A 15,601-nucleotide genomic window follows, 5' to 3' on the forward strand; every position below is an offset into this window, starting at 1 on the left:
GAGCTGTTGTTCAGCATCTTAGCTGTAGAGGGCAGTGTCACTGGCCCTCATATGTGGGATCCGAACCGGGGCCCTCTGGCGTCCCAACCCAGCTCTTAAACAACGTGCCACTCGGCCGGCCCCATATGTAAATATTAATATACCCTTCTGTACAAAGTCATAACTATTTGATATTCTTTCCTCTTTCTCTTTTAAAGATTGTGATTGCTAGCATCATGTGCAGCTACAACAAAAGTGACTGGATGGAACTCTCCAAAATGGCTGAGGTAATGATTTCTTTAGTATATATCTATTTCTTCTCACCTGTTTTTATTAGTTTTAAATAAAAAGCTGCCATGAAAAAAATAACCCAGTAGAAGTAAAATCGAATGGAAAATGGTAACTTAAAACACTCCTATTATAATTTGTTTACCTTGTGTTTTCATTAAAATGATGGAAATGTAAATTTAAAAGGAATCTGTTTTATAAAAGTGGTCCCTTGGATTTCACACACTACCTAAAAATCCTTTATTCTTTGAATTCATATACTCTTTATTTGCATATTAAGCAAACTGTAAATTATGATGGATGTCATGATAAAATTTAATTCTACCTTTGAGAGTCTAACTTGATCTTACCTTGCCTTTAGGCAAACTAGTTTGACAGCGAGAGAAGAAATTTTGAATATAAAACTCTTGAATATTTAAAATGTAAAAGGTTCATTTAATACTATTTGAGTTTGAATACAGACATACATAAAATGGTAGGACAGAATGCTCCTGAATGGAACAGTAGTCAGCAGGTTTTCTATAATATAAATGGAGTCTTTCACAAATGCAAACAACTAACCATGTGGCTCAAATTTGTATTTCAAATAGAAAAATACATACTTAAAATTATACATTTATGTCCATCATTCTGTCATGAAAAATAGCTCTAGACAGATTTAGCTGGGATTTCTTGAAAACCTCTTAGAAATATAGAAGACTAAATCTAACAATACTTTATGAACTAACAACTCTACCTTATGAAATATTATAAAGCTTCCAATAGTGTTCAGAAGTGTTGATTGTACATTTTATTTGGACATCTTAAAACTATGAGGGAACAAATTACTTCTGGGACTCGGGGGTGAAATTAAACATGATAGTAATTGGCTTCGTGATCTTCGGTGCTGGGTCCATTTTGTACGTGTATTTACCTAATTGACCATGAAATCTTACACAGAGCCCTGCTTGGCATGAGCTTTGCCAATTTTAAGCTGGCTATGATGAATAGCTTTATCATGCTGCTTGCTTGCTTCTCCGTCTTTCTGTAGAATAAAATACTTAAAAAATACATTTTCTTCCGTAATGAGCATTAATTTTTAAATAAGCAAATCTTACTTTTAAAAAAGTCCAAAAAGCCTTGTAGTAATAATATACTAACCAACTTAAAGAAGTTTTTTACATTTCTCACATTCTATATTTATTCCTTTAATTGCCATTTAATTTAATATCATTTTCTAAGTACTAATACCAAAAAATAAAAGGAAGGAAGGGAAGGAGGGAGGGAGGGAAGGAGGAAAGGGAGGAAAACAATTTTTTAAAAGAAGAAATAAAAGATGCCTTTCATTCAGTCAAAAGTTTGTGTAATCTCTCCACAGGAAATCCATCTACATATCAGGAAGGTCAATCTATAGCTGGTGTCACTCAAAAAAAAAATCCCTGTAACCTTAAAACATGGACCCACCCAGGGCACAGCACATGAAGGAACTGTCCCCAGGCCTTCACATCTCCTTGGAGGGCAGCGTGTCAGCATGATTCTGTCACAGCTCATATGGCAGTCACTAAATAAATCTTTGTAGAGTCAATATTTGGCTTTCTTTTTATGAACACATGCTTCAAAACAGATTAAAACAGATTTACTTACAATGGAAGAGCTCACATTAAAACAAATCAACAAAAGCAAAAAAGTATTCAAGGCAAAGTTACTGTACCGCTTACAATGTTCATTTCTTCGGGGGTGGTGATAATGGGCTGTAAGAAATCTAAGAGAGCACGCCACCAGTTTTAAGTTCAGCAAATGACTTAATGTGATGATGGATATACTTTAAATTCATGAAGTTCCTCTCCTTATAGTAGAAGAATTTTTGAATTACGCAATAGGGAATTGGGGAAATCTTCTATCAGCTCTTTACTGTTATATCTGGAAACAGAAATTACACGTGTAGCAGCAGAACAGATCCAGTTGTACATGAACTTGAAAAAATGAAGACTGAGAATCTATGTCAGAATGAAAATTTGCACAAGGAGAGATTATTACTACTTGTTCATTTCACCAGAGGTTAACATTTTATTTTACTATTTTGAATAAACATCTAAGATCACATGGGTGGTTAAAAAAAAATAGATCCTAGGTATATTCTTAAAATGCAGTAAATTCAACTCAATGCTGTTTTTATAAGTTAATATATATCTAGTATATTTTCCTTATTATACACATACCCTTGAGAAAGTTTTGTTTTCTCCTGGCATTAGAACCATGCTGAACTAAAACTTTCTTTTTATTTTAACACTAGAATGCACACGTTTTAAGGTCTTTTATGTATTTCTCAACTTGATTGAAACCTGACATGTTTTTTGAGCATCGTCAAAAAAAAGCAGCCTCTGAAATCAGTAATGTTGTTAGGTTCTCCTACTTTTCTGGGACATGGACAACCTATCCTAATTCCACGCAAAGGAAGATCTATGAAGCACTTCCGATACCCTTGGCCACCCAAAACAAAGGTGAATAAGATACAGCCTCAGCTATGTGGATGTGTTCACAGTTTAAATGTGTAGTCAGATATATACCACATTGAACCATATTGTAGGCTTACAATATTAGGCCTTACGTGGATCTGGAACTCATTTCTTTCTTAACGTGAATTAGTTTATAAAGCAGAGGCTGAGTCGATGTTAGTGTAAAGATGCTTTATTGAACGATTCAATCCAGGAGCAGTAAGAGTGAGGAAAAAGGGGAAAGGCGAGAGGAAGCCGGGAAAGCAGATATAGTGTGGTACATGACGGAGCTGGCCCCAGCCTCCCAAGGAGCCCATTGCTCGGTCCTGGAGTCAGGGGGCACTGTATGGGGTCATCCTGCCTCACAACAGTCTAGTTCAGAAGGGTCAGGGATGTATCTACTGGTTTCCTCCTGTCTCCTGTCTCCCATTGGTCAAATTCCTTGCCACAGAGCTTTATTTTCCTCTGCACTTTTGCGTTGTGTGCCCTACCCCCTTTGGGCAGCTGCTAGGGGAGCCGAATCCCATGCCATCTTGTGAAATGCTTCAACCTAACCTAAAATAGGAGGGAAAGGCCGGAGCCTCGGTATTAGGCCTTGGCACGGGCACTCCTGGTTCTCCCAGTTTGACAGGTACGATGGAGGCTATGACAAAGCCCAGCTGCCACCCTGAGAGAGCTGTGAGAGCTGGCAGTGATAGGAGATGTGAGCAGGGCAACAGGGGCCGAGGTTCCTTTTTAAGCTAGTGGCAAAAGCTTGGGTGGCAAGCATGGCCATCAAATTTGAGGATTCATATCAATTGGGTGTGGTTCAATATGCCTCACTACCACCCTCGTCCAAGTTTATCTAGGAAAGTCCCACTAATCTTTTTGCCCTCAGGCAATCCAAAATCTCCCCACTTCCTTAAGATGCAAAACAGTTGTAGGACCTGTAAGTCCTGCATAGTCTGGACCTTCCTGCCTTTCTCATGACATCTTGGGTTAGTTCTCCGCCTGCCAGTTCCTGCTGGCCTTCTTTTACTCCATCAGCACATTCCCAACTCAGAGCCTTGCTGTTCCCTTGGCCTGGAATGCCCTTTTCTCCTCATGAGATCTTCTCTCTTCCTTACCTCTGAGCCCTCTGCCTAGCAGGTTAACCCCCTGTCCTACTCCTGGCATCCTATCCTCAGAAGCCATTACTAAAAGCTAATGAAGCTTCCGTTTCATGGCCCTTGCTTGCACAAGCTACTTCCAAGACCCTGTTGGTCATTTTGTGTTTGTAATTTTTATTTTTTTTTCTTAAAGAAGTTTCCCCAAATTCTTGAAGCTTCAGATTCCTCCAAACCTATGTCTACCTCTGCCTGTGCTTTCCCACTGCAGCATTTAATAAAGCTGTGATTAATAGTGGTGTCGTTAGCTCTTTAACCTCCATCCTGCTTATTCCAAAGCAAGCTCCCTGGGGGTGGAGACCCCTGTCTAGTTCACTGCTTAATCCCCATTTTCAAGCACAGGGCTTTGCCTATCAGTGGGTATTCCTCAAATACTTGTTGAACGAAGTAAAATAGAGTCACAGAGCTGGTGCATTGATATGTGACAAACAAAAAGGAGCCATTTATAGAAGAAATGGGCAGAATGGCACTTTACGTGGCACCAGTTAACTTGGGGTGATTAAGACCCAAGGCTGAAGGTTTTAAGTCAGGGACCTGATGAGGGATTGTTCAAAGTCTGACCATCAGTGGTAGGATGAGACAAGGAAGGCCCAGGGGAGAGGCAAAGTGTCAAGACCCCGTGGCCACACTATTCCTAGCAGAGTCCAAATTAACCACTTAGAAGCCAGGTTCTCATCATGTTTTACCTGAATCTGAGCTAGCAGTATGTTGTGCAATTAAATAGGTATTAGAGTTAGGAGAGCTCAGATAGGCTTGGAGTAAGAAGCAGGCAGAGGCACATTATAGAAATATGTAGAGCCTGTTGGGTTTACGTCCACGAACAGTGATGCAGGACAAAGTGGGATCAGGAAAGATGGAAACCCGCTTGGGGACAGAGATAGTCACTGACTTAGTGTCCAGTGCAGCCCAAGCTAGTTCAGTATTTACCTGTTGCAGGTCCACTTCAGAGTGGTTCAAGATTCTGGAGAACTTGCATCTCCAGTATCGGATAGTTGAGACTACACGACAGTGTTGCTACATAGAAACTCAACATTGGACTTGGTGTATTCTAACAGGAGAAATTAAGGGAGAATCGAAGCAGTGTACTTTTGATGCCCCACCAAGGGAACACCTTCCTCACGCTGCTTGGGATCTGATGCCCTTTGCCAGCTCCACCACCAGTGGAAGCCTTCTCTGCTCACTTGGGCTCTGATACACTATACAAAGCCACCCTCCACATGGGCATCCTTTTCTCTGGGCTTGGGCTCTGATATCTCACAGTGGTCCCTCTGGCTGCTGCTCATATCCTTCTGGTCACCTATCTTTCTCTACCCCACCCAAAGACCTTAGAACTATATTGATCAGGAAAGAAGGGGGAAGTAAGGAAAGGGGGAGAGGAAGAGCGTTGTACTGGATTTTGTTGTATATCTTGTACAAGCACCTGTGGTTTTGCTAACCTAGTTTCTCTGAGAGTTTTATAGTGATTCAAAGAATTTAGAAACTACATTATTACCACTATTCTGAGAATTATTCAGAACAGTTTTATTTTCTTTTTTTCCCTCCTGAAGTATAGTTAGTTACTTTAAATCCATTTTCAGATCAAGGCTAGGGAAGGGCAAGTCAGAGATTCTTATTGGATGGATGGATGGATGGGTGGATGGATGGATGGGTGGATGGATGGATGGATGGATGGATGGATGGATGGACACATAAACAGATAGAACAGACAGACAGGCAGGTAGGTAGGTAGATAGATAGATAGATAGATAGATAGATAGATAGATAGATAGATAGATAGATAGATAGATAGATAGATACAGATAGATGATAGATAAATTGCTTACACTTACATGGTTATTTACTACAGCCTAGGCACTGTTTTAACTCATTCACTTTTATAAATTTATTTATACCCTATAAAAGTCACACTGTGAGTTACATTTTAGAGATGAGGAAACCGAGGCAAAAACTTGTTAAATAATATACCCAAGTTCACACAGCTAATATGTGATAAAAGTGGGATTAAAACCCATGAAATCTGGCTGCAGAGTCCATACTATTAACATACACATTCTACTCCGTGTAGGTAAATGGATGATAAATAGATAATGTATGAAATTAGAAAGAGCAAATTTTCTATGTCACTGCCCTCACTAGATTATTTTATTGTAGAGTCATTTAGGTGAAGTAGAATAAACTCTGCTAAGTGACTAACCCAAAAAGCTTGTGACTAACGGGACTCAGAATGCATGCATTAAGTTTCAGTTAATTTAACATTTCAAGCTAATTCAGCAGTTAAGGCTTTCTGAATGCATATAGTTGCTTGGAAATGGAATTAAATGTCTTTTAAGGTAGTGTACATCCTGTGATAGTAATATTTGAGTAGAGACCAAGTGAATGTTTCCAATATTTTTGTATCACCTTGAGCAGGATTATCTCAGTTTTTGAGACCTAGATGCTCATTTCAAAGGCCTTCCGGTGTGTTTGGTGGGTCAGTGTTTGTATATGTGTATAATACTGGAGAAATGTTTAATAATTAGTCACTGAAAAGGCTTTAAGTCAGATAAGTGGTTTTGTAGGATTTTCATTTTTATTTCAAGTTTAGAAGATTCAAGGATACCAATCGGTTATATTTTCTTAACACAGTGTCACAACACAGGTCATGGAATAAGTGATTTCTAATAAATTATGATAGTAAGAATGCAGGCTGTGGACTCAAAATGCTTGGGTTCAAGAGCCTACCCTCATTTGCAAGCTGTAGGACATTGAGTAACTCATTTGAGCTCTTTGAACCTAGGTTTTATCAAGCTAATTGTAAGCTTGCACTTACGAGTATATTTTAGGAAATATGTAAAATGTAAGTATGTGTACAAATGCAACCTAGCGCTCATATATTCCAAAATGTTGTTGAATTGATTTGCTATTAATTGCTGCTAAATAAATTCAGCTAAATAAAGAAGTCTAAAAGACATATTTGAAATAACTAAGAAATAATAAGTAAAGTACAGTATTATATGTAAATGCAATGTGTAATTTTTAAATTAAGCTGATAATTCCCACATGACATGGTTTTGAGATAGGTCATATTATCTACTGCTTAGACTTGAGTAGATGGAAACAAAGAAGGTTAACTGACTTCCCCAAAGCATCCCCAATTCCTTAGCCAATCTCGGACTAGAACTCAGAGGTTAGCCAGTTGTGCTTTGTCCATGCTCACTACCAAATCAAGAGGAAAAAAACTGCATAACTAAATGTAATTTTCCAATAATATGAAGCACAGAAATAAACTGCTGGTTACCGGATTGAGGGAAGTTGGGGGGCTGGGTGAAAAAAGTGGAGGGATTGGGAAATACAAATTGGTGGTTGCGAGGTGGTCATGAGGATGTAGAGTAAAGCATAGGGAATACAGTCAGTCATATTGTAATAGCTGTGTAGTGCCAGGTGGATGTTAGACTCAGGGGGATCACTTCATAAATTATATAAATGTCTAACCACTATGCTGTACACCTGAAACTAATATAAAATAATACTGAATGTCAACTACAATTTAAAAATTTTTTAAATTAAAAAAAACTGAATTAGAGAAGCAAAAACCATAGTGAAACCCTGTTAGACAATAGGCCGAATGATCCAATGAACTTTCACAAATTTGCAGAAGAAAAAGAAGACTCACTGATGATGGGTAAGAAACTCACCTGAGAAATAGCTAACTAGAATTTTTTAAGTTTGTTGAAGTCCCACTTAAAATGCATAAAGCAGGAAAAAATAGGATAATATCTTGAACAATTAGGAAGAAAAGAGAGACGTTGAAGAAACAGTTGTCGGCCTAATGAAAGGTCTGATACATTTAGAAAATAGTGTATTTTTTTAAGCCTTGACATGATTTGATAGACATGTTATAATATTATGGGAACTGATAGAAGCTTCTAGTTGAACTTACTTAAAAAGAAATTGTGTCTGACTTATTTCTCTTACCATGATATTCTCAAGATCCATCCATGTTTTTGCAAATGGCAGTATATCATCTTTTCTTACGGCCGAGTCGTATTCCATTGCATATATGTACCACATCTTCTTTATCCAATCATCTGTCAAAGGACACTGGTTGTTTCCATGTTCTGGCCACCATGAATAATGCTGCAGTGAACATAGGGGTGCATATATCTTTATGAATAAATGTTTTCAGATTTTTTGGGTAGACACCCAGAAGAGGGATTACTGGGTTGTATGGTAATTCTATTTTAAATTTTTTGAGGAACCTCTGTACTGTTTCCCATAGTGGCCATACCAATCTGCATTCCCATCAGCAGTGTATAAGGGTTCCTTTTTCTCCACAGCCTCTCCAACACTTGTTATTACTTGTCTTGTTGATGATAGCCACTCTAACAGGTGTCGGGTGACATGTCATTATGGTTTTGATTTACGCTTCCCGACAGAATGGTGAACACACAATGCAATATACAAATGATGTATTATATAATAGAATTGTACACTTGAAACCTATATAATCTTATTAACCAGTGTCACCTTAATAAATTTATTGTTTAAAAAAAGTGTGGCATTGGAGAAACTCTAGAAGTTGGGTGAAAGAATATAAAACTTGAATTATGTAATTTATGCCCCACTCTTCAAATTACTATATTAAACTATGAAAAAAGTGTTTTGCATATTCTTAGAGTTTTTCACAGAAGACTTCTCAAGAATTCCATGATTTTCTAAGTATTCTTAGGGTACTTAGAACTATTTTGTTCATTTTGCGGGACCCATCTATGTACTAATAAAATAATGAGTTAAATAAGAAGGATTTCTATTTAATTTTTAAAGTATGACAAATTATCTGCACATATTTCTGAGTGTGGACTTTTTAAAATACAATAAAATGGATTTTCAGTTAAAAATATTTTAAATTTTACTTTTATTCATTTCTACTACATTTTTATTTGCACTGCTACTTCCAGTACCAATGATCCAGAATTAGAAACATTTGTTTCCATGAAAATAGAAGCTGTGTAGGGCAGCATACTTGTGATGTCAACACACCTGAGTTAAAATCTCGCTGCGTCACTTAAGAGCCAGGCTTGTCATTTAACCCTCTGTGCTTTCAGCTTTCTGGTGTGTAAAATTGGCACCGTAATAATCCAAGGATTGTGAGAATGCGAAATAAGTGTAAAGCACATAGAGTAGTGAATGTCCTCTTATAAGCACTCAGTAAATATTTGCTGTTGTTATTGTTGTAGTTATACACACTCTAATTTGAAAGAGTCAGAATATACCTTACAAGATAGCTGTGATGCAGAAAGCAGAATAGTTAACATTTCACAAACATGACCTATGTTGAGTTATCAATGGTGAAAGCATACCGGTTCACAAATAAAACTCTCCCTCTTTTTTTCATTTCCTATCCACATCTTAAAGGCTTCTGGAGCAGATGCCCTGGAGTTAAATTTATCGTGTCCACACGGCATGGGAGAAAGAGGAATGGGCCTGGCCTGCGGTCAGGTAAGGACCTCAGCAGCTGTCATTGTGTGTGTCCGCGTGACAGAACAGGCCCCTGGACGGATAGTTACTGTACCTTAGGCGAGAAGATGCGCGGTTCAGATGACTGGCTTGAGACTTCCAGGTCTGCAGTGTTTAAATATTTAGTGCTTAAAAAGTGGAAAATGAAGGAAGCTGAAATTACAGCAACTGTTTAGTTTTATTGAGGAAAATACCACATTATGTGCTTGACAGGAAGTAATATCATAACAAATCGTTTTTAAAAGCGCTGAAGCAGAATTAGCTGATTTCAAATGCAGTGTTCTTTTCTCATTCTTGATGCTGATCCGGTTTCCCTGGAGCAATGCACTGTACAAAACGCATTGTTCGTAGTGATTTTGTAGTAAATGGGGCACGGCATAAATTGCATTTTACATTTTTTAGCATATGATCATTATTCCCGAACTGTGTTTTGGGAGTTTCAAAAAGACTTTGATGCTATTTTTATTTTTGGATACAATAAATGGAACCTTCATGCTAAAATACTTTCAGAAACCTAATGAATAAAATGTGGAAATATATGTTAATATGTAGAAATTACTGCATCTTTATGTAACGAGATCCAGTGTTGTATGTTAAGGAGCAATGTAAAAGCTTAATGCTAAAAAGTTGAGTGTTTTGCATCTAATTGAGCTTTTAAGCCCAGAGGGAAATGGTGTGAATTAAATAATACAAAATGTTGTAATTTATGACAAGTTTCCTAGTCCTGGAAAGCTTACTTTTATCTCCACATCTGGCACAGGCCTTGTACATAGTAGGTGCTTGATTCTTTTTAAGTTACCATACTATTTGAATTAAACTCAGAAGCCAGAGGCCCTTAATTTGGAAGGGCAACATTTTCTGCTTATTCACATGAACATAGGTTACTATTTCATATTAGCAGTCTGGGAGGATTTTAAAGTGTCTTGTGAATATTTAATTGACATTCTGAATAGATTTGTGACTTAGGAAGAAACCATTCTTTTATAGCAGCAGGAGAGGAGGGTCTAGTCTAGTCAAATATTTTTCAAGTATATCGTCTTTCGACAAATAACAGATGACCCAGAAGATCAGTAAATGTGGTAACAGAACCAAGCCTCAGAATTACCCAGTAGAAGGAAAATATCATTATATTGAATGACTTTTATGAGTCACATGATTAGGAAACAGTCAGTGTGTCAAGATGTATAACTTGATTAAAAGGAGCAAGGCTCCTAGAAGGACCCCTGGAACACAGGCCAGAGGTACTCAGGGTTCTCGCCTGAAAACCTTTCAGTCTTTGAAACTTAGAACCAAATTTTTTTTTTTAGTTACATGAATAAAAGCCTCTATGGAAAATATAAATCTATTGACTGATTTTTTAAAGAAGGATGCACTTTAATGTATATTGTTTGCCACAAAAATGCCAATTATTTTGAAAATGTTGCCCAACCTTCAGTTTATTTTTTAGAGTAGGCGTTCACTCTGTGAACACATCTGAACTTACCCAGCTGTTAAGTGTCTTAGGCATATCCTATCCAGAGAATTATTTAGCCACATCAATTTTTGCACAGCCTGCACGAGGATGCCAAGTGCTAAAATTTTATAGTCAAAATCATCATTAAGATTTGTTAGGGCCGGCCGAGTGGCGTGTTGGTTAAGAGTTGGCTTGGGATGCCAGCTCTGAGCAGCAGGGCCCTGGTTCAGATCCCACATGGGGGCCAGTGACACTGCCCTCTACAGCTAAGATGGTGAGCAGCAGCTCAACCTGGAGCTGGGCTGCTGTGAGTCGCCGGTGATGGCGTAGGTTGCAGCCCCTGCTGCAGCGGGCTGCCATAAGCTACCATGTGTGGCTGGCAGCCAGCATGAGTGACCGGTAGCTGGTGTTGAGCTGCCAAGAGCCCCTGTGAGTGGCCATCCAATGGCCGACGACCCATCTGCCTCACCCAGGAAGAGCACAGTGATAATACCAACATGGGCCAGTGAAGAGAGGTCCACCACAACTAGACTGAAGAACAAAACGACAGCAACTTGTCTCTTTCCCTTCCCCCCAATTCCCCAGCTCTGTTCCCCTTCCCCAATTCCCCAATAAAACCTTGGGGGAAAAAAAAAAAAGATTTGTTAAACTCTTGGAAAACATGTGTTCCAAAGACCATGATGTCTTAGGCTGAAGGAAACAAAACATTTCCATTTCATTTGTTAATTATAATCTCTAAAACTAAAATCAATTCTTCCTATTAGCCATGTTTAGAAAAAATTTTTTTGAATTATATTCTCTTGTAAATTATATAATTGAAAACTAAAGCTAATTTAATCATTTTTGCTCCAACATGTTTTAAATGATTGCTCTGCCTCAGTGCACATGAATATTCAATATTTTAAATGGAGGCAAGGAAGGATATTAGGACATTAAAAAAATAAAGGCTTTACTATAGCTGTGACTCTTTAGAGGGGGCATAAACGCACCTGGGGTTCACTCATCTTCTTTACTTCCTTTCTCCCTTTCTCTACTTCCTGTTCCATTGCCTCTCCCTCTCTCCCTAAGTTTCATAGTCTTGAGCCCCTGCAAGTGGTGGGATGGGGAATTTGTGCTCACTGTTGGGAGACTGAAAAGCCAGTCCAGTTCCTCTCCCCAATCTCAATGTGATCCAGGGTTCCGTCTGTTGATACCCCCCTGTGTGCAAAGCACAGAGCTGTGTGCATCGCCAGAGCCTGATAAATATTTGCTTCATGAATGAAACAAACTGACATCCGTTCCATGGCTAGAATATTTATCTGCTAGGAACACTCTCTTGTGCTTTCTACATTTCTGGTGTTTCTAGAAATCATAATAATTTTAGTCCCTTAAGAAAGGGCAGGGTACAGTACATTTTCTTCTCTAAACATCTGGGTTTTTTTCTCCTTTATCTCAAATATTTTCTGGCAAATATTTAATAACTGAAAAATACTGCCTTTGCACCCAAGTGCTTTTAAATTAGCTATATGTGTATATATTAAAGCTAACACACATGTATTTAAACTCTTCATAAACGTTCCTGTAAATGACTAAAAATAGTGAAATTTATGAATACAGAGTTATAACCTCTGCAACACTTAGACATCATATTTATTTATGGAATTTGTAGAAATAAAATATCAAGCTGACCTTAAAATTTTGATTTGTGTATTTCCTGCAAAGTGAAACGTCATACAAAATCTTAACTATGTAGCATAACACTTGCTAAGTGATTAAAGGTCGTCTCACACTTTATTCTTCCCATCAACCATCTATGTCACCTTGATGCCAAGCCACTCACTCTCCTGAAGCATCAATTTCCATCTCTAAAATATGGGATATGAACTAGATGACCTCAAAATCCCCTTCCAGCTTTAATATTCTGTGAATGCTAAATTATAAGTAGCAGGGTAAAGTGTTATTTTTAAACTATCCATAAAGACCATTGATAAAACAAAAACAACTAAAGAAATAAACAAATGCATATTATGCTGTTCTTTTTTAAAAGCACTCTAACATTTTCCTTGGCCTGCATAAAAGTCAATGTTTTACTTAAGTGATTCCTAATTATTTTTACATCAACCAATGCTGCTCACTTTTTGGTATATTTTACTTTATTTGATGCATGAGTATCTAAGTAGCAGTTGTTTTAAAAAAAGCTTTGGTTTAATAGACATATTGTACCTCGTGTGGCTAAAATAGAATCCTTGGTCTTTTGTATGTCTACATGCTCTTCTGTTATATTTTGCCATTTTAGTTCATGGTAACCCCCCCCCACCCCCAATAATCTGGATTTTCAAGCAAAGGTGAAATATGCTGTAGTTTTGGTTATGTACATGCCAGAATCAGAGTTATATTACAGCAAGAAAAAAAAAGATTTTAGTCTTCTTCCATCTCTTCACAACAACCCTCTGAAGTCGGTTGAGTTTTTACCTCGTTTAACACATTGAACACACATGAGCTCTCCATGTTTTCCAGCTGAGGCTTCTGGTCAGCAGTGGCAAGGGCCTGAGTCTTAATTAGCACATAAGACTGAATATATGGACGGCACAAAGGACAGATCCTAATAAATTAATATTCTAATATTAGTATTCAATATTATTATTATTAACTGAAAATTAAGTGCAGGGTTAAGTTAGATCTAAAGTCTTTTGTAGTTCTAAATTCCCATTTCTCTAAATATATAAAAACACAAGGAAAACTAAACCCACTATTTAGGTGTTCTGTCTCGCTGGAGCAAGGGAGCTTCTCTGATATCTTAACAGTCAGATTTAAAGTTGTCTCCATGCAGTCTGTATAAACCAATTTCTTATGACAGCATATTACCTTGTAAATGTAATTGAGCTACATAATAAGGTCTATGAAATCCATATGAAATGGCACCTCTTTGAGGCCTTTCCCTTTCCTAAATGCTAACTGTTCTTATGGCATTGAGTGAAGAACCCTCTATTGTCCTTGTATAATTACATTGAATATTTTTACTTCTGTCCTGCAGACCCTTCTAACCCAGATTCAGACAAGAGCTGAATAGGCCTGAATAGCTCTCTCTTGTTATGGTGGTTTGATTTTGAAATTATTACCAACATTTTATCAATAGATGGCTTTGACCGAAAAATCCCGTTTCTTTTTTTCTTTAATTTGACTGATTTATTGCTACTCTAGCTAAAATGCTAGAGTAAAAATCTAACTCTAGGAAACATTCCCCTCTCATTCACTTGAAGTTTACTTCAGTTAGTGAAAACTCCTATTTCTTACTTCTCTTGAAAGAATGGGCAGGGAAGGCCACACTTGGCCTGCAATGCCATGCATCAGTGAGGAACTGGGGCTTCATTAGGTGTATGTGGTCCATGTAAGTAGCAGCAAGCATTAAACCAAGGATACGTGCTGATTCTCAAACATGGCTTTAATCAGTTTGTGCCTCTCTGATTCAGCCTTTAAATATCAAAACAAACCCTTCCCAGGATTTTTTCTAATTCTCTGGTTTCCTGACACTGAAGAATCTCTAGGCTGCTGTCTTCAGCCAGAAGTACCTTTAATTCTTAGATCCTCCATCAGCTTCTCATAGAAGAATAGTTGGGGGTGGTGTTAGGAAGCATGGGATGAGATACCTTGCCTTCCTCCTTCCTGTTTTATCTTCCACGTGGCAAAAAACGAAGAGCCAGAAGCAGCATGACCCACAGGACGTCTCAGTACTAGTGAGATAGTAATAATCCTCTCGAAATGATTTTTTTTCCTGTCATGGGGACACATACATTTTCTTAAGTTATTTTTCACACAGGCTGTTTACTTCTTTGCCTTGATTCACTGATGTGGCATAGTGAAGCGCAGAGTTTTAGAACTGAGAGGAACGTTGAAGATTTTCCAGTTCAACCCCCTTGTTTCCAGGAAGAACTGGACATGAGGAAGGAGCCTAATTTGCCCTTTCCTGTGGTAACCAACTGGCAAGGCCCTACAGCGTTCAGTGCCCTTGTCACTGACCCACATCTGATGTCCAGTACTTCCACTATGTCACTTGGGTGTGTCTAAATGTCTAATTAAACTGAATAAGTCAGTGCAATGCCCTGGGAACTCCTGACTCTGTATCTTTCTAGATACTATTATTTCCTCTGCTTGGAATTCATACCTTTTTCAACTGAACTTATCCAAATAAAAATCACCTAAGTAATTCTATTTCAAATGACATCTAATTCATTAACTTGGTATGTCTTGTCAATCAACTAAACTTTCCATGAGAAAAGAAAAAGAATACATTTTATGTGAATGGGTTTAAAGGTAGAAACTTCATGCACACTCTCATTTGAACCTATGGTGACTAAGAGATTGAAGTCACTGTCAATGAATTTGTATTTCTTTACCTGACGGTTCTAACAGGCTACAAAGATGTTATTTTTCCTGGCTCTTGTAGGATTCCCACTGTTTAGTGGTTTGGATGGCTTCTATGTAGGTGTAATTGCTAAATAGTGCACAACTATTTCAGTAATAATTCCATTACGTGGAAAATTCCAAAATGATAGTGTAACTGGAGGGAAGACTGCTCTAGCTTCACAGTCAAAACAACGCCATGAGTAAAAACGGCAGTGCCACTGTTACTACCTGCTACGTCTTGCTGTATCACAGCCCTCTTCATTTATTGACACATACCCTGTGCATAGAATTTCTGAACACTGGAATGTTCAACCCAGTCTGTATATTAATTGTCATCAGGAAATACAGATACAATTCTGCTTTCATGATGATTTAGCTAAGCA

The 15,601-nt window shown here is 37.9% G+C and overlaps 1 protein-coding gene across 1 annotated transcript in view; it reads left to right on the top strand.

The window, feature by feature from the left end:
* Window positions 1–15,601, top strand: part of DPYD (dihydropyrimidine dehydrogenase) — an 870,205-nt gene that overhangs the window by 573,759 nt on the left and 280,845 nt on the right. The window contains exons 18-19 of the mRNA XM_019648865.1: window positions 198–266; window positions 9,281–9,364. Coding sequence (XP_019504410.1) covers window positions 198–266; window positions 9,281–9,364 — 153 coding nt within the window. The remainder of the gene's footprint in view (window positions 1–197; window positions 267–9,280; window positions 9,365–15,601) is intronic.

Source organism: Hipposideros armiger, unplaced genomic scaffold (genome assembly GCF_001890085.2).
Source record: "Hipposideros armiger isolate ML-2016 unplaced genomic scaffold, ASM189008v1 scaffold_127, whole genome shotgun sequence".
In the NCBI taxonomy this organism is placed as follows: domain Eukaryota; kingdom Metazoa; phylum Chordata; class Mammalia; order Chiroptera; family Hipposideridae; genus Hipposideros; species Hipposideros armiger.